The sequence below is a fragment of the Lentinus tigrinus genome (assembly GCF_003813185.1).
Source record: "Lentinus tigrinus ALCF2SS1-7 unplaced genomic scaffold L226scaffold_15, whole genome shotgun sequence".
Classification (NCBI taxonomy): Eukaryota; Fungi; Basidiomycota; class Agaricomycetes; order Polyporales; family Polyporaceae; genus Lentinus; species Lentinus tigrinus.
In genome coordinates, this window is record NW_027137924.1 from 1 (window position 1) to 20,160 (window position 20,160).

The 20,160-nt window shown below is 56.0% G+C and overlaps 7 protein-coding genes across 7 annotated transcripts; 5 read left to right on the top strand and 2 right to left on the bottom strand.

Annotated features, from left to right (window-relative positions):
• Positions 1–80: 80 nt before the first annotated feature.
• L226DRAFT_571764 (uncharacterized protein) lies at positions 81–973 on the top strand (the record flags this gene model as incomplete). Its single annotated transcript, XM_067684592.1, has 3 exons — positions 81–380; positions 438–856; positions 922–973. 3 exons carry the CDS (start codon positions 81–83, stop codon positions 971–973), a joined length of 771 nt encoding a protein of 256 aa, XP_067534417.1.
• Positions 974–6,801: 5,828 nt separating this feature from the next.
• Positions 6,802–7,503, top strand: L226DRAFT_464626 (uncharacterized protein; the record flags this gene model as incomplete). Its single annotated transcript, XM_067675874.1, has 2 exons — positions 6,802–6,892; positions 6,941–7,503. 2 exons carry the CDS (start codon positions 6,802–6,804, stop codon positions 7,501–7,503), a joined length of 654 nt encoding a protein of 217 aa, XP_067534418.1.
• Positions 7,504–8,404: 901 nt separating this feature from the next.
• On the bottom strand, positions 8,405–9,454 carry L226DRAFT_523639 (uncharacterized protein; the record flags this gene model as incomplete). The annotated part of the gene is made up of 4 exons (XM_067678830.1): positions 8,405–8,594; positions 8,693–8,787; positions 8,836–9,113; positions 9,184–9,454. 4 exons carry the CDS (start codon positions 9,452–9,454, stop codon positions 8,405–8,407), a joined length of 834 nt encoding a protein of 277 aa, XP_067534419.1.
• A 4,567-nt stretch (positions 9,455–14,021) lies between these two features.
• L226DRAFT_583092 (uncharacterized protein) lies at positions 14,022–15,035 on the top strand. Its single transcript, XM_067685552.1, has 2 exons — positions 14,022–14,181; positions 14,238–15,035. Exons 1-2 carry the CDS (start codon positions 14,163–14,165, stop codon positions 14,918–14,920), a joined length of 702 nt encoding a protein of 233 aa, XP_067534420.1. The 5' UTR covers positions 14,022–14,162; the 3' UTR covers positions 14,921–15,035.
• Positions 15,036–15,089: 54 nt separating this feature from the next.
• L226DRAFT_571768 (uncharacterized protein) lies at positions 15,090–16,112 on the top strand (the record flags this gene model as incomplete). Its single annotated transcript, XM_067684593.1, has 6 exons — positions 15,090–15,339; positions 15,395–15,603; positions 15,663–15,731; positions 15,783–15,908; positions 15,962–15,999; positions 16,055–16,112. 6 exons carry the CDS (start codon positions 15,090–15,092, stop codon positions 16,110–16,112), a joined length of 750 nt encoding a protein of 249 aa, XP_067534421.1.
• A 946-nt stretch (positions 16,113–17,058) lies between these two features.
• L226DRAFT_583094 (uncharacterized protein) lies at positions 17,059–17,378 on the top strand (the record flags this gene model as incomplete). Its single annotated transcript, XM_067685553.1, has 1 exon — positions 17,059–17,378. A coding segment is annotated over one exon (320 nt), but the record flags the coding sequence as incomplete, so codon positions are not given.
• Positions 17,379–18,145: 767 nt separating this feature from the next.
• Positions 18,146–18,531, bottom strand: L226DRAFT_571770 (uncharacterized protein; the record flags this gene model as incomplete). The annotated part of the gene is made up of 2 exons (XM_067684594.1): positions 18,146–18,364; positions 18,424–18,531. 2 exons carry the CDS (start codon positions 18,529–18,531, stop codon positions 18,146–18,148), a joined length of 327 nt encoding a protein of 108 aa, XP_067534423.1.
• Between the last annotated feature and the right edge of the window lie 1,629 nt (positions 18,532–20,160).

Below are 20,160 nucleotides of genomic sequence, written 5' to 3' on the forward strand. Positions count from 1 at the left end.
CGTCCGCTACAAAGGTCTTCGTCCAGGACTTCTTGACCGTTCCCCAACACGCATGCCGGAACCGCAAGAAGGTGCACGCCATGTTCCGCTCTCATATCAAGACTTTACAGCGGCACTTCAAGAAGGTCGGGATGGCGAAAAGTACCAGCGACGACGAAACCGATGACTCCGACGATCCCGACGACCCTGACGGCAGCGATGGCAGCGATGGCGGTGACGGCGATGGGGAGAATGGTGGTGAGCCAGCGACGCAGGCCGCGACGAGTTCGAAGCGTACCCCAAACGACATCTGGTTCGAGGATCGCAGCAAGGCTAGAGGCAAAGCTAAAGGCAAACCGACTGAAGGAGACGCCGGCGACAGATATCAGCGCAAGTATACTGTAAGAAGGTTGATCATGCGTGCTACCGAGTGGCTAGCTAACTTGTCTATCATGCAGCTCTTCCAACGTCGCTATGCCATAGTGACTCGCTACCGTATTTTGCGGCCTCACATCAAGATACTGCAAAGGCTTGGCGTCAATGGTATGAGTTCTGATGAAGAAGAGGAAGGCGCACCATTCGTTCGCTATCGCGTTCTAATCAAGCCATGGAGAAGTGAGGCGGTGACTAAGTTCTTACGAGCCCTCGATGCCCTGCATCGCAGATATCGTAAGACAGGTGGCTCAGGATCCAAGCGCGGCTCTCCGCCCCGTCTGCGATGTCTGTCTACTGAAGAGTCTACGTCCAAAGAAGTTCCAAGGCTTCCTATCAACGCCTACAACGAGCGCTGGTATTCAGAGCAGAAGGGACTCAAACGGGATGACATTGCTGCGCGCCCCACGCCTTACAATTTTGACCTCGACGTGGCTGTGATTCAGTACGTACTTCGCAGCATCGCACAAGCCTGTCCTACCACGAAGACTGACCTTCCTGCCGCGGCAGGGCGATTACTGGTTATGGTGAAGTGAAGATGGGTGGCTTGAGGTTTGTATGAGCGTTCGGACTAGCTGTTACATATCATGTACAGTTACTCTAGGTGCGGGTCTCGTTGACCGCTCTGACTTCGCTTCATGACGGTGTTGCCTGCTGCCCCGCCCATCGCAAACTCTTCACCCTCCGCGCCCTCGGGACGTTGAGTCCCCGGTTGACTCCGCGATTTCCAGTCTTACTCTTCTGACGACATTGCGGACTGCTCAAGCGCGAGTGGAGGCTGTAGGAGCCACCGCGAACTTAACGTTGAGGCCAGCGCGCGCGCGCGGGGGACAGTAGGGTGACTGCGACTGCACGCGGGCAGGACAGGGAAGACAGAGAGACCAAGAAAATGACCGCCTCCCGCACGAAGAGATGAGCGAGAAACATGCCGCGGACGGGGATGTCGCCGGAAAGGACAATGATATTAAGGAGCTCGTGAAACTCAGGAAGGTAGCGCATGGACACATCGCAACGTGGCTGGGGAGCATTGATGCTGAGCCCTGGGCCCTGATCATGAGCAGAAGGTACGCAACTGTTGTTGCAGTGGAAGCAAAAGACGGATGAGAGGCACAGACAAGCGCTCGACTCGCTCGCGGGCCTCACGTGATGCTGTACTCGAACGGTCGAACTTACTTTAAAGCTCCCTAGAGCTCTATCTTCCACCACATCGCGGCAACACACAATCCGATACATATCCACTACCTCCGTTCTCGCCTGCCTACCTCCTGCCCGCTGCTTTCCTATCCTCCATACGGCCGTTGTGAGAGATGCCGATTTCCACTCGTTCCCAGTCGACCCAGTTAAGAAATGGCAAGCGACTGCATCGTCAAGGTCTCGTTCCCCAGAAGAAGAGAGGTACGTCAAGCCATATAGTTTTTACACCTGCGACGTACTTAAGATTATATCGAAGCTGCGATCGAAGCTGCGCCGTCGCAAGCAAGCCATGCCCTGCTGGGGAGCCGGACCACCTCCACGAACGGTTCTTTGGATTCTGAGATCACTTCCCAAATGAGTGGGATGGATCGGAGTATGCATGAACAAGAGAGAGCAGTGAGCTTGAGAGAGATTACAGTGAGTGAACGAGAGCGTGTCATCCGTGAACAAGAGCGTGCCGTCGGTGCACGAGAGCGTGCCGTCGGTGAACAAGAGCGTGTCATCCGTGAACAAGAGCGTGCCGTCGGTGCACGAGAGCGTGCCGTCGGTGAACAAGAGCGTGCCGTCGGTGAACAAAAGCGTGTCATCCGTGAACAAGAGGATGCCCTCAAGGACCGAGAGAAGGCCTTGAATGCGCTAGAGAGTGCCATGAATCGACGTGAGAGTATTGTGAGCAGAAGGGAGACCTCGGGGCAGAGGATTTCGTCGGATCTGCGAGAACACCTTGAGGCACAAATATCGTGCTCCCTGTGCGTACTGTACATTGGTTCACTAAGCCATTTTCACTGATCGTATGCCTCCGTTTCAGCTGCCACAAGGTCATGTAAGTGAACGAAATCATGGCAGCCCAAATTGGCCATGTCGTACGAAGTGCTCATTGACTAAATCTTATCCATCGAATATGACAGGGCCGCACCTTATTCTCTCAACCATGGGCGATGCGGACATGCCTTTTGCGGCACATGTCTGCTGAAGTGGCTCTTCGCCGCCTTTTCTCGAGAGTTCCGCCACTGGATGGAACAGTTGAGGTGCCCACTCTGTCATGCAGTCCTTCCATCCATCCCCCGTTCTACTCCTCGTGAGATATCCACCTTCCCCTTCGTCCCAAACCGCTCCACCGAGGAGGTCATCAAGTCTTACATCACGGTGCTGAAGAACATTGCCGATAATCATGGTCCAAACCAGGGTACTGAAGAAGTTTGTGGTGAGGTCAAAGAATGGGCGGAAGGGAAGCCGTCCAGAATTGATTGGGAGAGACGAGAATAGTGAGCACCCTTAGCCACTCCCATCATGCTGAAGCCTAGCCGCTAACTAACCAACAGCTATGGAAGAACATGGATGGAAGAACTTTTCGAACGGTGGCCCTTACTACAAGCCGACGGCTTCATCTTCCGGAAGAGTCTGGTGGAGATAAGGCTATAACGTCGGCCTGCTTGGTCACTTGAAGTAGGCTTTCCTTCCTTGAATCCTCACCTCGGGCATGCATATAGTACTTCTCTGATCATCTAGATAGCCTGTATACAATCCCTTCGAATTCCCGTGGCAGGTGTCAGGTGCACCTACTCCCCAACGGCGTCTGGTTCCTTCAGCCCGGTGTACTGGTCCTGGACTATATCTGCGTGCATAGTTCCGCTTCTGACTGTTATGTCTCTGGCTCGTCCACTTCAACGCCTTTTTGTATCATAGTATACAAATCCTCCAAGTGTCGATATATCGTCAAGTAATGCTCATCCTGGTGCGAACGGCAACACGGACCCCGACAACGCCTGGAGGAAGCAATGCGTACCTCGTGTCGAAGGCGTCTCCTCGACTTGCTGTCTACCCACCCTGTTCTCTTAACTCAGAGTCAAGTACGCGGCACGGAGGGTCCGAGGTCTCCGAGTCTCTGCTACAGCGCATGGAGCTCGGAGATTTTCTGAGAGAGGCAGGGCATCTACGAACGGGGGAGTTGACGATAGAATATTACGTTCAAGACGACATGTGCAAGGCGAGGCGGGTATGACCGACGGCTAGGCCTGCGAGCGCATCTGATCGACCTTGTTGAACCTCCTGGCGTTGCGCGCCACGGACTCGGAGATCTCACCCGGCCATCGCCACGACTTCTATCACAGCGTGACCCAATATGCGATGCGAGTGCACGGTGCCACGCCATGTAGGAGTCTTGGCTTTTCCCGCTTGCAGTTGCTTACACCTTTGCTTCTAGCCGATACCGAACCGCTGAGTATATCAAGATCATTGAGACCGCTCTTGCCGAGAAGATGGGCGAAGAGAAACAGCAGGGTCATCCAGCGAGGAGTAGAACAGTGCAGTATCGGTCAGTACGATAGCTTTTTGTATGGTCTGCGGTCATGTTGATGGGCTGTTGCAGCGAAACCCTGCTCGACGACATCGAAACCACGTCAAAGACGAGCCCTGGAGCTGCGTTGCCACGAGTTCCAACAGGGCGAACTACAACGCTGGGTCTCCTTGAGGGACGTGTACCTGACACCTCTCGTATAGCAAGCCGTCTGTCGCGCGAAGGATGCAACCTCTGAAGAAGCGACCGCTCTGGTCAAGAGAGAAGTTATATAGCAACTTTGCGCGAGGAAACCGAAGACACCGGCTCTGAGGACAGCGGTCTTCCCCCAGAGCACGAGGCTCCCTATACGAGTCACTTTCTCGATCGAGACGTACAACTCGACCTTCCCTCGTTCTATCTCCCAGAAGTTCAACAACAGGCCCCCCCTCGCGAGGTAGTTGAATTCGAGGTCGAGTGCCGCCAAGCTGAAGCAGGCCGGTGCTCGGCGACTTGCGTACCGCGATCATCGGGGCCGAAGCCCTCAAAATGAAGAGGTTTGCTAGAGCAAGTCTCTTACCACTCAGCGGGCGGAGGCGCAGATTCAGACGGCGAACAACAAGGTTCGCCGCTTGCTCTTGCCCAACTCGGGGGTGTCAGATCACAGGACGAACTTGACAACGTCCTTCTTCCGCAGCGAACGGTAGACGGGATCCCCCTTGTCCATGCCTAGTGCGGTGAGCAGCACCCATTTGCATCGGTAGAGGTTCGCTGCCCTCGCTGAGTGGTGAATATGGGAGAACAGTCCCTGACCAATCCCGCTCACAAGACCTTACGACGATGGTACGCATTGCTGTCGTCTCACCTGCACACAACGCTGACTACTATTGGCACAGCTCGTCGTATCCATTGGTTCCGCGCCGGGATCATCCATAACCGGTGGCGGGAAAAGAGGTTTAAATCATCCTGGAAGAGGATATGAGACGCTGCATTCTCTTCTTCTCCCTCCGGGTTTGGGAGAGTCATGCGGCGGAACGCGACAACGATTGCGACGCAGGTGGAGCGGCGTACGCGCGCAAGTAATCACAGGGTATCTTGTTGGCCGTACAAGCGCTGAAGAATCAATCCTTGCAGGCAAGCCTTCACGCATGTACCGCTTCTGAGAATGTGCAAGCTCCACTTCGAGAGAGCATCACCTTGCAAAGTATGTCCGAAAGTTTCATCCTAGTCACTCACAGAACTAATGCAGCGACAGGATTCCGTCCACCATGAAGACGAGCAGCCGGTTCTAGGCTGATTATGGTGCACTGCCAGGAGTGGGGTCCGCCTCCCAATGGACCGAGTAAGTAATGTAGAGTAATGCTGCTGCACATGTAGTATACAGCTCGGTCGTATGATGATTCGTCGGGGCGCACGACTAGAACACCCCTTCACACGAGGCACACGTAATTACCCAAGATACGCGAGATCTCGTCACCGCGTCCGGTCGGAGGTAGTTCAAGTTAGACTCCCACCCACGCCCCCCGCCCACTTCCAGACAAATCTTGGTTTGCAGTTCTGTGAGCGTGCATCCTCATACATCCCTTGTTTTCTTTTGGCTGACCCCATGCTAGCATACAGGGCTTCAAGCTCTACGGGCCACCCAACACATGCGGAATCTTGGTAAGTTTTAATATCGTCCTGCGCGCGCGACGTGGCATGCTGTGACGTGGCTTCGTCCTTGTGGGCCCGGGCGTGCATGCCGCGATGCGTGTGGAGGATGCGTGTGATTGCTCACTACTGACTCACTCATCGAACACGAAGCCCTGAACCCCAATGTCCTCAGGACGGTACGTTCGACTGCGCCAGAAGCGGCAACACGCTGCTGAGGATTCTGTTGCAGACGCGTAGTGGGCGCGAGTGGGGCGCGTACCTCGGGGAGCCAGTATGCGCAGTAACAGACTTCGACATCGTCCAAGCAATGGTCGATGCCATGGATGAGTACCAGGCCACAGCGCCGGAGGACTTCGCGCTGGAAGGTGCGATCAATGCATCGGCCGAAGCCTGCGCCCTTTCGCCCTCATCCTCGACGCCATCGGATGCGCGCACTGTCGTTGATGACCACGTCAACTGCGCTGTTGCTTGCGAGGCATGGACTCGCCCGCGCACCCTCCAAGAGAAGATGGAGCGCGCTCCAGAACTATTCCGGTTCTACCGCGACGCGTCCCCCGCTGCGCGCGCACGCACCGCTGAAACGTCGAAGGAAATTTTTCAGAAGAGGGGGCACAGGAACAAGAAGCGCAGCGCAAAACGCGCAGCGTCAGCAGCTAAAGAGGAGCTGCTGGGATCCATTAAGCGGTGCGCCGTGCGACACCACCAGCACCTGCTCGTCGACTGTGCGCCTGCTAGTCAGACAGCGACTGATCCGTCGCTGGTGGGGATTGGGGAACCCACCAAAGACAGCGGGCCCATCCGCACCTCCTGGTCTCTGGATCGTGCGAACGTGCCTCTAGCCCAATCCAGCCAGATTGGGCGGTTGCTTCCAGTAATGAAGGAGGATCGTCAGCACGTCGGCCTTGAAGACCTTGCCAAGCACAACCTGAAGGTGCAGGAATGGGACGGACGGTAAGTCGTCTTCAAGTCCCAAGCCTTTCGGCGCTGACGAAGTCGTACATGTACAGGCAGTCTCGACCAATTCTGACCAAGGAGGGTATAGTGGCGGGCGTACTCGCCGGGCAGCCAGATGGGTTCGCTGAGGCCAATGAGATCATGCAGAAGATCTGTGAGGAGCTCCTCGAGGTCTTGCACTTCGATCCCAAGGAGGAGAACCGCCGTGGCCCGCATAAGAGCTGCATCACAGGCCTATCGCTGGGAGGAGGACAGCCGGTGAGTCATCATGGCTTGCTATGCGCATCATATCTGCAACTTGCCATCAGTACCCCATGAACCTCGCCCAACACTCCGCGAATGTCGAGTGCATCGACGCACTCAAGAAGCACAAGACCTTCGTGCGTGTTGCAAACTTTGCAAATTGTACGTCGTCAATCACATCATGCTTTGCAGAGACTGAGCGATGAACAGTCTCGCTAGGCATGTTTGCCCCACGCGTTCAAACACGCTTCAGCAGCACGCTCGACGCTATTTTGGAGCGCGACCACAGGCTGAGGCGCAACTTCCCTAATAACGTATTCGCTGCAATGACCCTAAACTTGGGCCCGCAGACGGTCACGTACCGCCATACCGACAGCCTGAACGTTCCCTGGGGCTGGTGCGCTATCACCGCCATTGGGGATTACAATTCCAAGAACGGCGGACATCTCATTTTATGGGACCTGGGCATTGCGGTCGAGTTTCCACCCGGTTCGACCATCCTCATCCCCTCCGCGATTCTGCGTCACTCAAACGTCGCGCTGTCAGAAGGCGAGCGCCGATCCTCCCTTACACAGTACACGGCAGGTGCGTTGTTCCGATGGCAGGAATGCGGATTTCAATCCGAGGCCAGCTTCAAGGCTCACGGTGGTATGCACCAGCGCACTGCGGAACAAAGATGGCAGGAGGGTGTAGACACACTATGCCATTGGGAGGAGTTGCGTTCGGCAATCGAGCGGCGACTGTTGGGACATTCTGCCGCTTGCTTCCAATAATATGATTTATCGCACTGTGTAGTACATAGACGTGAGCATACAGAAAGACGCATGCAGCGGGGAGAAAAGGGCGGGGACTGAGGTACGGACGCGGAACTTTAGAGTGCGCCGCCGTGCCTGAAAGTTTCGGTACCGGCTTTCTTACAGGCGGCATGGTGTGCGACTGCGGCCGCGCAGTAGTTCTCTCGGTGTGGCCGGGCAGGGCCAGGATATTGGTGGGCGCGGACAGGTGGTGAGCGCTGTTGGGTGGACTCGGTGAGAGTCTGGAGGACCTGGACAGGTCAGGCTGGGAGGCAGAACGGCGGCGGAACGGGAGATAAGATGGCGGGGCGGGAAGATAGGCGCCAGCCCGCCCTCGCGGGCGCGTGGGCGCTTCCGGGTGTCCAGGCGCAAACGTTGGTGATGGCCAGCACATCAAGGTACTTAGGACCAAAGCAACGTCGTCATGCGGTAGCAAATACATGATAGTCAGTGGTGACAAAACACGAAGCCAGTACGTGGAGCGGTTCTGCGTGTAAGTCGGAAACACTTCAGGCGGGGTTTACATATGCATGTTCAACTGTAGATGGCTCCAGATACAACGATACTACTTGGCTAAGGTATGATACAATAGCTAACACAAAGCGAGATGGACGTAACCATATGCATGCCCAGTTGCGAGACCTTACATATCATGACATGTTCGCGCGCCGCTTCAGGCCATGCTGTACAAGGAGCCGTGCTGACAAATCAAGCCCCTCATGAGCGAGGCTCTGATCCAATTTTTCGAGTAGTGCGTCTGGAAGTTGTCCAAGTGCCCTTATCCGAGCGTTGTCATTGATTCCGACGTGGATCAATGCGTCAGCAAGGTCATCTTTCAACCCTACCTCGCTCAGAAAACGTCCTACCGTGTGCGCGACGTTCACTGTAGAGTGAGGTACGTCGGCAGAGTCTCTGTCGGCGTGAGAACATGAGGGAGCGATCGTTTCAGCGGGTAAGCTACGTTGGGCGTTGGTAGAGTCGGTCGCGGTCGTCGTCGGGGATAAACGGTGACAGCCTCCCATGAGATGCATCCTGAGGTTATGCAGGCTTTGCCCAGGCCCGCTGACAGCCTGTTATATGGTAGAACGCTATTCAGCAAGAAAGAATGATACGACCGATGACATATATACCTGCCTTTGGTGGATCGCAGAGGCGACATTCAACACACCATCGAGACTTTTCCTTGTCGTAGAAGACTTTTAGCCGGGCGGTGGCAAATGATTGCTTAATATCTTCTGCGGCGTCTTCAAGCCAAGACGGCATCTAGTGAGGCGTCAGCAGTATGTACGCATGCGGAAGAAGCGCACTCACGCGCGGCGAAGCCGAGGTGAGGTTGGTGGAAGCCGAAGCCTTGTTCTTGGTCTCGGGCTCCTTGCCTTTGCCTTCGAATGTCTTGCCGTGGGGCAACATGACGTTGGATCCAATGTTGCGACGGGGGAATCTGGCATTGTTCCCGCGTATGGAAGATGAATGTTCGTCGTCGATGGTGGTATAGGTGTTTTCGCGATTTTCCTCGTCGTCACGGCGTACGTTGCGCTCACGCACCGGGGGAAATTTAGACCGACCTGTGGACGCGGTGGTTCTGGAGCCTAAGAGAATATAGTGGATACCGATTCAGAGAACATATAGGGAGAGGGTTGCGGAGGAAACAGGACTTACGATTGACTTGAGTTATTCCAAGTTGTTCAACTCGAGGTGACTTCCGCGCTCCATAGGTTTCGTCACCTTCCTCAAACTCTTCTCGAGGACGTTTTCGAAGTGAAGATGTTGCCAGATCGTACCCCCCGTGAGTGACGGGCTCCTGGTCGGAATTCGTCTCGATCCGGTGCAGAGTCGTTTCTTTCGTGGGCGATGGTTCGTCTTCCGAGCTGTAGATGTATGTTACGCCTCGCGCGGGTTCGTCGTAGTACGAGTATTCGGAACCGTTCATCCTGCTGTTGACCGGACCTGATATCGCAGCAGGTACTCAAGAAGGGGGAGGATGCAAGACACCATGGCCAAGAGTCAAGACATTGCCGGGCGAGACGCCTATAACGGGCAGGCGTCTATGCCCACCTACCGCAGCGCTAGCCAGGGCCTTACCGCAGCTATTACGCCCCTACCGCATGCATGAGTCAGATGCTTTCGGTGCTTCACAGTCGCTCACAACCTCACTCCTCGGTCCCGCTTTCCACATCCGACAACTCTTTGCGACGAAGTGATGGTGCCCGTTCGACACATCACATACATCGCATCGGGCAACGACAGGCAGTTGTCATCCCCATTTCCATGGAGGCTACTCTCAGTAGCTCAAGGTGAGTTCTTCGCCATTGATTGCAATTGTCAAGCAACGATATGTTCATTTACACCAAACGTGTCACGTCACGCTCACGCCCAGGCGATCAGTGCTCAACTTGCACCCTGTCCAACAGTCTAAGCCGGAGCCGTCGTTGCGCACGGGCGTCGGAGACCACCCACACCACCCGCGCCGCTGGAGCTGATGTCACCACCACCGTAAGTCCAAGGGCCGTTCATATTCCGCCAATCTTTCTGAATGGAGGAATGAACATGTAGGGAGCCAAGGATGGCAAGGGGCGACCTCCTATCCGACGTCGTCATGGTGCAACCACCATAGCTAACCCCTGCCTTGGCCCACGCGGAGACGACTCGCGCGTCAGGATGACAACAGGGGCCACTTGAGCATCAGTAACTCTGGCGCAAACCCGGGAACATGCCCGGAGGATTCCCCCCGAACAGAGACGGTCAGCGAACTCGTCAGTTGTTGAAGTCGTCTTTGACAGTCGCAAGCGGCCCAGGCTCGATACCCCGGTGAGTCATCATCGTATCCTTCGTAATAAACCCACTGACGTGCCATCGGAAGGCCGTATTAAGAGCTGTACGGCAGCTCACGCGCATTGTGGACAAGGACACCGCTGGCGATACTGTGGTGTGTCATATGGCTATCTACATCTCCTAGACGATATTCGCTGATTCATTCCAGCACCCTGCCCCCAGTCCTCAGACCAGTGACCGCACACCTGTTCCTGTACCTCAACGTAGCGTCGCGGCTAGAGGTGCTGTCACAATCCCGGGCCAACCGAGATCGGTCAGGATTTATTGCCCCCATGACCCTCCACGTCGCTTACTAAACATTCCTCACAGTGCAAGAAGGCCTCCAATGCGGCTGAAGTCGTGTGTTTCCCGATCTACCACCTGGTGCTTATGAGCAGAATCGATGGAATGGCGTGCTGGTACCTACTCTGCTGAAATATCTCGGAAGCCGTCAGGATCCGTGGGAGTGGCCAGACGACTTCGCAGCACGAACACCTCAGGCCATTGAAGATCAATCCTATGCATCGGGAAACACCATGCCGAAGTTGATCGCGAAGCCGTTCGACCTCACCGAGGAGTACGCCCAGCTCATCTACATCAGACACTCTCCCCTAGTATCGACAACACCCTCAGCAAGCGACACCAGAAAGATTGGGGCTCAGCGGAACAGAGGCACAAGCTCGCGTATGTCGTTGTCGAGCTGCTTGCCTACCAATTTGCATCGCCTGTGCGTTGGATCGAGACACAGAATATCCTTTTCAAGCGCTTTTCATCGAGATCAGTCCCTCACACCACTAAATGGCATGGCTATGCGCACGTTGTCGGTCCAGTACGAGGCATCTGCCACCACCGTCGTGTGATTTTTTGTCATGCGAAGCACACGAAGAGGATTACTATCAGTTCAAAGACGAGGCGGAGGTTCCAGCCGCTGAAGCTCCCGCTGCGTCCACCTTCGCTCCTCTAGCCCCGCCTGCTACTGTCCCTGCTGCTGCCGCTGCCAGCATCGAACACGCCCCGCCGAAGGCCACCGACCTGCCCGTCGCCATTATCGCGCGGAAGTTGAAGAAGTTCCCCTCTTCAATAGCATCGGTGACCTCGTTGGAGGCAAGTCGACGATGCAGCATGAGATCGTGGCCGACCTCAGCTCGAATTCTCTTCCGCTCTGGAGAAGCACGGGGAGCTCCCGCTAGAGGTGCTTGGCTCTGCCGGTCGCCTCAATGTGTCCGCGATCAAGGATCATTTGTCGAAGATACGTTTTCGGGCCCGCTCAGGCTGCCGGCGTTCTCCTGCTCGCTGCAACGATGGAGGTTTCCAAACATCTCGGTCCGGAGGCGGAACGGAGGGCCTTCCTCGACGGCGTCGTCTCGATCTGCGCGCAACATTCGGGCATTATGCTTTCGTCTGACGCCGTTGCGGGTAGCGTTGGTGGAGGTCGAGGCGGTCTCATCAACAACAAGTTCCTCAGGTTTCAGTCGGATCAGGATCGCTTTGCCGCTCAGCAAGTCGAGCTCTGGAAGCGCTACCTCGGCCGCGATTCTCGCGCCGGCGAGATCAAGTACGACGCCGTGAAGGCCAGGTCCGAGCAGCTCCAAGCTCGTCTTGATGCGACTGCTCGCGAGGATGGTGACACCCACATCGACGGCATTGTTCGACGCCTTCAACGTGCACCACTTTTGATTTTTCCTGGAACTGGGTTCGCTAAGACCCTCTCTCTCATACTCTACGATATCATCTTCGGCCGTCTCCCCACCGTCAACAGCGAGATCACATCATGAATGGCGCCGATCCCGAGGTCGTGACGCATCGACCAGTGCGATCCCACGCGTGGTGAGTCGTACAAGTTGGCTAAGCAGTCCAGCCAGCAGATTGACAACGCCGTGAAGTCGTCGGACAGGTCCCCTTGTACAAGCATGGTACGTTGCATGTGTAGTTTTATCTCGAAGTCATGTTGCTAATCATGTCATAGTCACCTCCCCCACCGCTCCCCATGTTGAGGTCACCGAGAAGGGTGACATCGTGTATAAGCAGGTTGCGCGCCAGAACGCTAGGAATCTCGAGACATACGTCGAGGAGATGGCTAGCAGCGGCACCATCGTCGCGCCTACGAACGTGCAGAAGATCCAGGAGGACGTCCTCAAACCCTGGAACGTCGTGAAGTCTCAGCCTGAGATTAGCGAGGAGCAGAAGAACCGGATCAACGCTCAGTACGAGGGCCTAGTCCGGTTGCTGCGCAAGCCTCCCGAGTCTCACACCTCACACTCGTTACGGTGCACCGCGCTCTCGAGCTCTTATCAGTTCATCCGCCCGTAGATCTTCAGATCTCGCCTCCGTCAACGTCGACAAAGTGCCGCTTCTTTACCTCAAGCGCAAGGTTAGCACGAACTGGGAGTACAGCAGCAACCTTACTGTTGCGTCCCTTAACATCCTCCACGAGACCGCTCGAGACTTGGAGGGTTTTCTTCCTGGCGGTGCTCACGTCGTCATCACACCTCTCGCTATAGCCGCACGACCGATGAGGACTACCAGGGCATCTTGCAACGCTTTGGCAGCAAGGGCTCCGTGCTCACGGTTGTTCCCTTCAACCAGGGCTCGAGACAGCACGTTCAGCCACTCGTCGGCTACATCTTCTCCACCCTCAGTCTTGATCTCGACTACATCCTGCCCTCCGTGGCTGGCCCCGAGAACGGCTGCGAAATCGACGGGATCGATGACAAGAGCGCAAGTGCGAACCAGAAGAACGCGACACATATTTACAACGCCGTCTTCCCCAACCTCGGCCGTACGAAGAGCAACGCATTCCCCATCATGGCATAGGAGAGTCTTTGCGTCACCCGAAGGGTGGCTCGGCGGCGTCGCAGTTCGCTGGTCCCCTCCAGAGCGTCGAGTCTGGCATCATCCCTGGCCACGGGCTATGCGGCCCTCTTTGTTTGGACCATATTTGGAACTGATCTTTACAACAGCAGCGTTGACGCGCTGTTCGAGGCGCACACGACGAGGATGAGGATGTAGACGCGGAACTCCAGCCACCGGTTCCGACGTCCAGGATTCGCTGAAGGCCGCGCGGATTCAAGATGCCATCGACGGTCGTTTGCTCCCCACCCTCATCCAGTACCTTGAGAAGCGCGACGAGACTGAGAACAGTCTCCGTATACCTGTCGCCGTCGGTATCGTGCAGATTGCGAAGCACCTCCGGAAGCAGCAACGCGACACGCAAATTGGGAAGCTCCTCACCGTCCTTAAACAAGTCCTGCGGAGCAAGTCGCAGGAGACTCGGGACCTTGCAAGAGAGACGTTATGTCGAATCGCGTGCTCGCTCGGGCCCGCCTACCTTCCGCTGATAATTCAGGAGATGCGAGCCGCGCTACTCCGAGGTTCCCCACCTCCACGTTTTGGCGTACTCTGTTCACGCTCGCTCTCCTTGTCCATGTCACTGCCGGTGACCATGCTGCCACCTTCGACAGGCTGGACGACTGTATGACGGATGTTGCATCCATCTCCGCCGAGGTCGTCTTTGGCGAGTCTGGCAAGGATGTCCAGGCTGAGGGTTTCAAGACCAAGATGCGCGCGCGTCGAATTCCAAGGGCATCGACTCTTTCACTTTTGCTTTGCTCGCGAAGCACATCACCCCATCGAAGATCGGCTCCCTATCCGAAACATCATGCAGGAGACGTTGAAAGTGACAAGTGGAGGAGCTTCTTCGGCCCATCGCTAGTGGCCTGAACGCCAACCCTCACCTCGTTCCTACCGAGCTGCTCGTGCTTTGAAGGGAAAGCGAGACACTGCTATCGTCCAGCTGAAGCGCAAGCTGGCCGCTGACAACGATCACTATGCGAACAACTCGTTCCTGTATGTGCTTCTGTTTTCGATGATAGTCCGTATACACACCCTGACCGTATTCTCAGCTTCGTTGCCTTCGGTCTGGATCTGTTCAATACTGGCATACCGACGTGGTCGCTTCGACTTCAAGGAACAAGCTGTCATCTCTCGCCTTGAGCCCATGGTAGCGGTGATCGGGAACACGCTCTACTCGTCGCACATGCAAGTCGTAGCTCCTGGCCTCAAAGCGGCCTCCGCCATCGTCAAGTGCCCCCTGAAGTCGATTGACAAGTCCCTCCCTGTCTTCACCCGCCAGATCATCGACATCATCAAGCAGGAGCCCGAAGCGGTGCAAACCGCGTTCAAGTCACTCGCCATCATCCTCCGTGACCATCCCGGCGCCCAAGTCAAGGAGAAGGATCTTGTCTATCTCCTGGCGCTACTCGCGGAGGAGCCCTCCCAGCAGGCGGCGGTCTTCACGATGCTGCGCGCGATCATAACCCAGCGGTTTGTCGTCCCGGAAATCTACGACGTCATGCATAAAGTCGCGGAGTTCATGGTGACGAACCAGTCTCCAGGCCAGGAGCTCTACCGCGGCGCTATGCTTCCTGACTACCCGCAGGGCGAGGGGTTTCTGTGGAGCCAGATGACTTGCCTCATCCACATTCTATCGCATGTGTGCGAGAGTGGGCGCAAGTCTGTCATGGAGGTCCTCGGCGCAATGTTCGCGAAGTCCGACACGCGGCTTGTGCACGGTTACACCGGATAGCCCTTCGTCGGGCTCGTAATGCTCATCGCGAACGACGAGTCCTCCTAAGTGTCGGGAGATGCCCGCTGAACTCATGAAGGCTCTCTTCACGCGCCTCGAGACGAGCCTGCGGGACTGGCTGTCAAGGCGATGACCCTTCCAAGTTCAACGTGATCGAGTCCTTCTTCGGATGGCCAAGCCCATGACGCTCGAGGTGAGCTCTCAGGCAATCCGCGCAGATAATGGACCCCTCCGCTCCGACGTTGCGCCCCTCGTACCCGAACGCCGGGCTCTCCAGGTCGGCATGCTCGGGAAAATGGACACAGTGAAAGGCGAGCAGATCACCAGCCTCGGGGTCGCAGTAGAAGGAGCGGGGGCGCAGAAGAGCCCACAGGAGAAGCTGGGGATTGCGCGCAGCCTCCGACCAAGCGTTCGTCTCCGTCATTGCCGACAAGGATGCTTCGATGGGGGGAGCTCAAGATGTCGTATGTTGAGGCATTGCGAGCAGGCGGGGACCCAGCGGAAGAGGAGAGGCTCGGGTCGTGCATAAGGTGGGCAATGGACAAGCGAAGAAATTCTGGCAGCAGGAGCTCGACGATCAGCGCTTCACTCCCTCAGACAGGCCGTATAAGCGCCAGAAACGGGCGCCTGTGACCTCCCTCCCAATCACCATGCGCATCCCGACGCCCCGTGGGCACTACAAGGTGATCCACCACCTCTTCCCTCCCTTGCGACTAGGCTGACGAACCGCTCGGCACGCCAGGTCCTCGCGCCCTTCCTCAGCGACCTCGCCAGCGGGCTCCACCTCGGCAAATGGACCCACTTCTGCTACGTCCGTCTCCCATCGCGTCCACCATAAACACGCTCACCTAGAATCGCGTAGACGGCCAAGGTATTCCTGAAGATGAAGGTCGAGTATCTCGGTGCGCGCCGCTGGAGAATCACGCCGCCTGCTCCGGGCACTACCCCAGCCTGGAGGGAGAAGTTCGATCTGATTGTTCTCGTTCAGGTGCGTATCCATCGCTACATCTCATACGTACTAATTCTAACCGTCTATCGAAGCCGCGAACCAAAAGGTGGACCCGTGAGCAGGCCCTCGAGTTTGTCTCCCCTCCCTCTCCTGCCCACCTCTTCCAACTGATATCTCAACAACAGGTTACGTACAATAATGCACAAGTGGGGATGGAACGCGAACACCTTCGTCCTCGAGTAGTTGCCCTTCCTCGTCCCCTGACGCAGACGTTGTCCTACCATCTACCAAACCCAAGATCTTGTCTACGCGCGTTTCGGCGTTCTGATTTTTGCGAAGTGAAATGTCGTTCGGCGCTGATGTAAACCTTGTTTCGAAACGATGCTTCCGGCGCCAGCCTGCTCTGTCATCTCTTCCTCCACCTCCACTTCGTCCATACCACGAAGACCACGACCAGCGAAGGCGACTTGACACTCCAGTTAGTCTCGTGCACAACCTTGGCAAGTCAAGGGACATCTATCACCTCCACCGCTCACTGGAGCCCTCATCTCCTCCATCCAGCCCACCACGCACCATCCTTGACCCCACCCCCATCTCTCCTTGAAGCATTTACCGCAGGCGATCAACGTTGCAAGTGAGAAGTTACACGCGGACCAGTGTGAGTGAGTGAAGGAATCGCGCGCATATAGCCCATTCTGGGCGGATAAACTCACTCTCTACTCCGCCAGCACGTCAAAAAAGCTCGACATCATCTATACGTACGTCTCCCTTCTTGCCAAGGACGTCGGTATTTTCGCCGCTCACGCCTCTCGGACCAAGAACGACACTCGCGTCATTCCAACCCCATGGACAAGCGTACCGAGATCACTTACCGCGAGGAGTCCTCAGGCAAGCTCAAGCGTGTCACCAAGGGCATGACCGGTATCATCATCGAGCTTTGCACGCGTAACAACACCGAGGAGGTCGAGAACCGTCTTAAGGTCGACGTCGAGGAGTTCGCCACCTCGTAGTCTCCGTGGTCTCGCTGTCGCCTTCGAGGAGGTTGACGGTGACGACCCGCAGGGCGAGGGTAACGGCTTGGAGCTCGTCGGTCTTCTTGCCATCTTTGATCCCCCTACGAGATCGTCAAGCGTCCCTAGACCCTCCGTCATCTGTACGAGTGGTGGCGGTGCCAACGACGCCATGCCATGCCAACATCGGTATCGTCGTCGAGGGTGCTACTGACGCTGCTCGCTCGGCTGTTGATATCGTCCTTACGGAGCCCGGTCTTTCGAGGATCATTCACGCCATCCGTGGCTCGCGTCTCGTCTTGAGGAACTACGTCATCTACGCCTTCGCTGTCACCATTCTTATCGTCTGCTTCGCCATCCTCGCGTTCGCCTTCAAGTTCGACTTCCCGTCATTCACGGTCCTTATCATCACCCTTCTCAATGACGGTACTATCATTACGTTTCCAGTGACCGCGTCTTGCCCTCGAACGAGCCCGATAGTTGGGATCTCAGCGAGATCCCCCCGGGCCACCGACCGCAACGACTCCCAGCACCACGCCGTCGTTCACCCCAAGTCGTCATCATCTCGCAGTTCCTCTCATCTTCAACACGCGTTGGCGCGTCTTGTTCTTCATGGCTTGGATGGTGGAATATGTGCGTACCGTCGTCTTGCATTTGCGCTGACTAACTCTTCACATATATAAGCAGTAGGCTACGGGTAAACAACAAGCATACAAACATGCAAGCAGATGAGTGAACGACCAAGCAGCTGCATGAGCGGGTGCGTAGACGAGCGAGCGAGCGAGTGAACATGTGGATAGATATGCGAGCGAGCGGGCAAGCAAGTGGGCAAGCAAGTGGGCAGACTGTTGCCGGGGACAGACAGGCAGGAGGACACGGCTAGGCAAGAGAAAGAGAGCACAATGCGTGAACGAAGGCGCATGAGTGTGTGAGAAAATACGTACGTGCATATAAATGAGGGCCAAAAGAGAGCCTATGCACGTGGCATGGCAGATGGGCGAGAAGGCACACCTGCGTAAGAGAGAGCACACGCGGGCAGGTCAAAGAGAGCACATGAGCGAGAGGGAACGACAGCACGTACCGGGACATGAAAGAGTACGTGTGGATGGGCGAGAGAGGATATGATACCAAACATCTGCGCCTGCATGAGATAGCTGAAAGGGTCAGGCGTTATGCGACATGAGTTGCGAGCGACGCACCAGGATGAGGCTAGCTATGCTCCGGGTAGACCACGCCGCCGTCGTACGTGTTGTTGCTGTGGTCAGGTCATCGAGTCCTTGCAGCCACGAAAGCGGAAGCGACGAGGGTGCCCTCACGATCGGGATGGGGTATATAATGCCGTCGGACTTGAGCGCCAGCAATGCCAAGCGGGAGGGGCATGTAACCAATGACGTTTTCGAAGCAGACACCCACGACGCGCGAGTGGTCGTAGTCGTTCCTTGGGGATGAGCGAGGTCCCCAGGTTCTTGGTGCGTGAAGTGCGAGCTGAAAGAATATGCACTCAGCAACAGGATCCCGACAGTGTAATCAAAACGGTGACTTACAGATGAGTGCACAACAGATGCGAACGGCACGGTGTCCAAGTCGCCGAGCATCTTCTCCAGCGCATACGAAGCCGTCTTGCACAGCGGGATGACCTCGTCGTTGAGCATCTTAAGAGCGAGGAGACATGCGGGCGGGCGGATGAGATGGGCGCAGGTGGGTGAGCAGGTGGGCAGACGAGATGTAAACCAAAAATGAAAGAGAGGCAAGCGGGCAGGCAGAGAGGTGAGCAAGCGCGCACTGGAAGAGAACGATGACGTGGTTCCCACGCCACGGACTTTCCCGACCAAGTCCCATATGCTCGTGGTTCTCGTTGCGTCTCTTTCGCTCTCTATGTATTGTCCTCCGCTAACTCTCGCTCTCGCGCTGTCCTGCTCTTTCTCTCGCTTATTCATGAACTTGTGCTCTTGCTCACCCTCTCGCTCATCCTCTAGATCTAGCTTGTATTTTTCTCGCTCACAGTCAGCTCACGTCGCTCGTTCGGTTCCGCCTGCAACTTGTTAAACCCTGATGACCTCCCGGACGCCATCGTCTTCGACTTGCAGAGGGAGAAGATCTTGTTCAAATTGACCACAGGCAAGTGAGTTGCCCTCTCATGCATCTCACGGACGATGCGCAAGTAAATCTTTATGTTCCCGAAGAACATCGCCGTTGCGGGCAGCAGAGGTCATCGAGTAGGGATTGGGGAGGTTTGGTATCCTTGAAGGCGTCGTGGACGGTGGAGATGCGGTCGAGGACAAGCAGACCAAGCGCAGGAGCTCGACGCGTGTCAGCAACAGACTTGCGGTCGAGATCAATGGTAGGGTGTCCGAGCGATGGCTTGACGTACATCCCTGCTAACCTACTGATCAGAGCGCGAGCTATGGGCTTCGACCAAAGTCGTACTCTCCCGCCCCCTGCTTACCGGCAGGTCGACTGCCAGTGCAGGTTCGGCGACAGTCGGCGTAACTCCTGCTGGATTCCGTAGACAACGTCCGGCCAGACGACTCTGTGTTCATTCATCCTCCGTTGCTCAGTTGCGTACCGCACCTTCTCTTCCCACTAGGGGCGCCCGTCGGCACCCCTTAACGAGCTTGCGCTGCAGCAACTATACGATTTTCTCGCCAGCTCCAGCACCACATCGGAGACGACAGAGAGGTACGTCATGCAAACCAGTGTACGATCCTCTATGCGCAGGCGAACTCGGCCTCGTCGTCGTCCTGCCGTAAAGTGGCATGGGTCGCAGCTCGCGCCACAAGGTCGACGACAGGATCCGGTATCTGTACGTCGAGCCCAATCGTGAGACGTACGAAATCAGAGATAGTCTAGACTGCACATGAATTTACATACTGCTATCTGAGTGGAATGATCACATATTAGTGTATACTACAGCCCGGGACCAGAATGAGTAGTACTTTGATAGCACGCAAAAGAACTTAGCTAGAGATGGTCGTTCACGCAGTAGCAGGAGAATAGCGTATGAATAGCGATGAATAGATTGACAGTTCTATATAGTACTACGATATATCTAATCTGCACTTGACGTTTTGCGTGATGTATGGGGAACATGGACAAGTTTGCCAAAAGCTCCGGATTACCAAGGGGCTAACTCTGTCACCGTGCGGGGACATCGTGCACCTGCTAACCCAGCTAACACTGTGTACCTGCGGGGACGTTGCTGGGCAGCTAACCCAGATAACCCAGCTAACACTGTGTACGTGCGGGGACGTCGCTTGTCAGCTGACCCAGCTAACACTGTG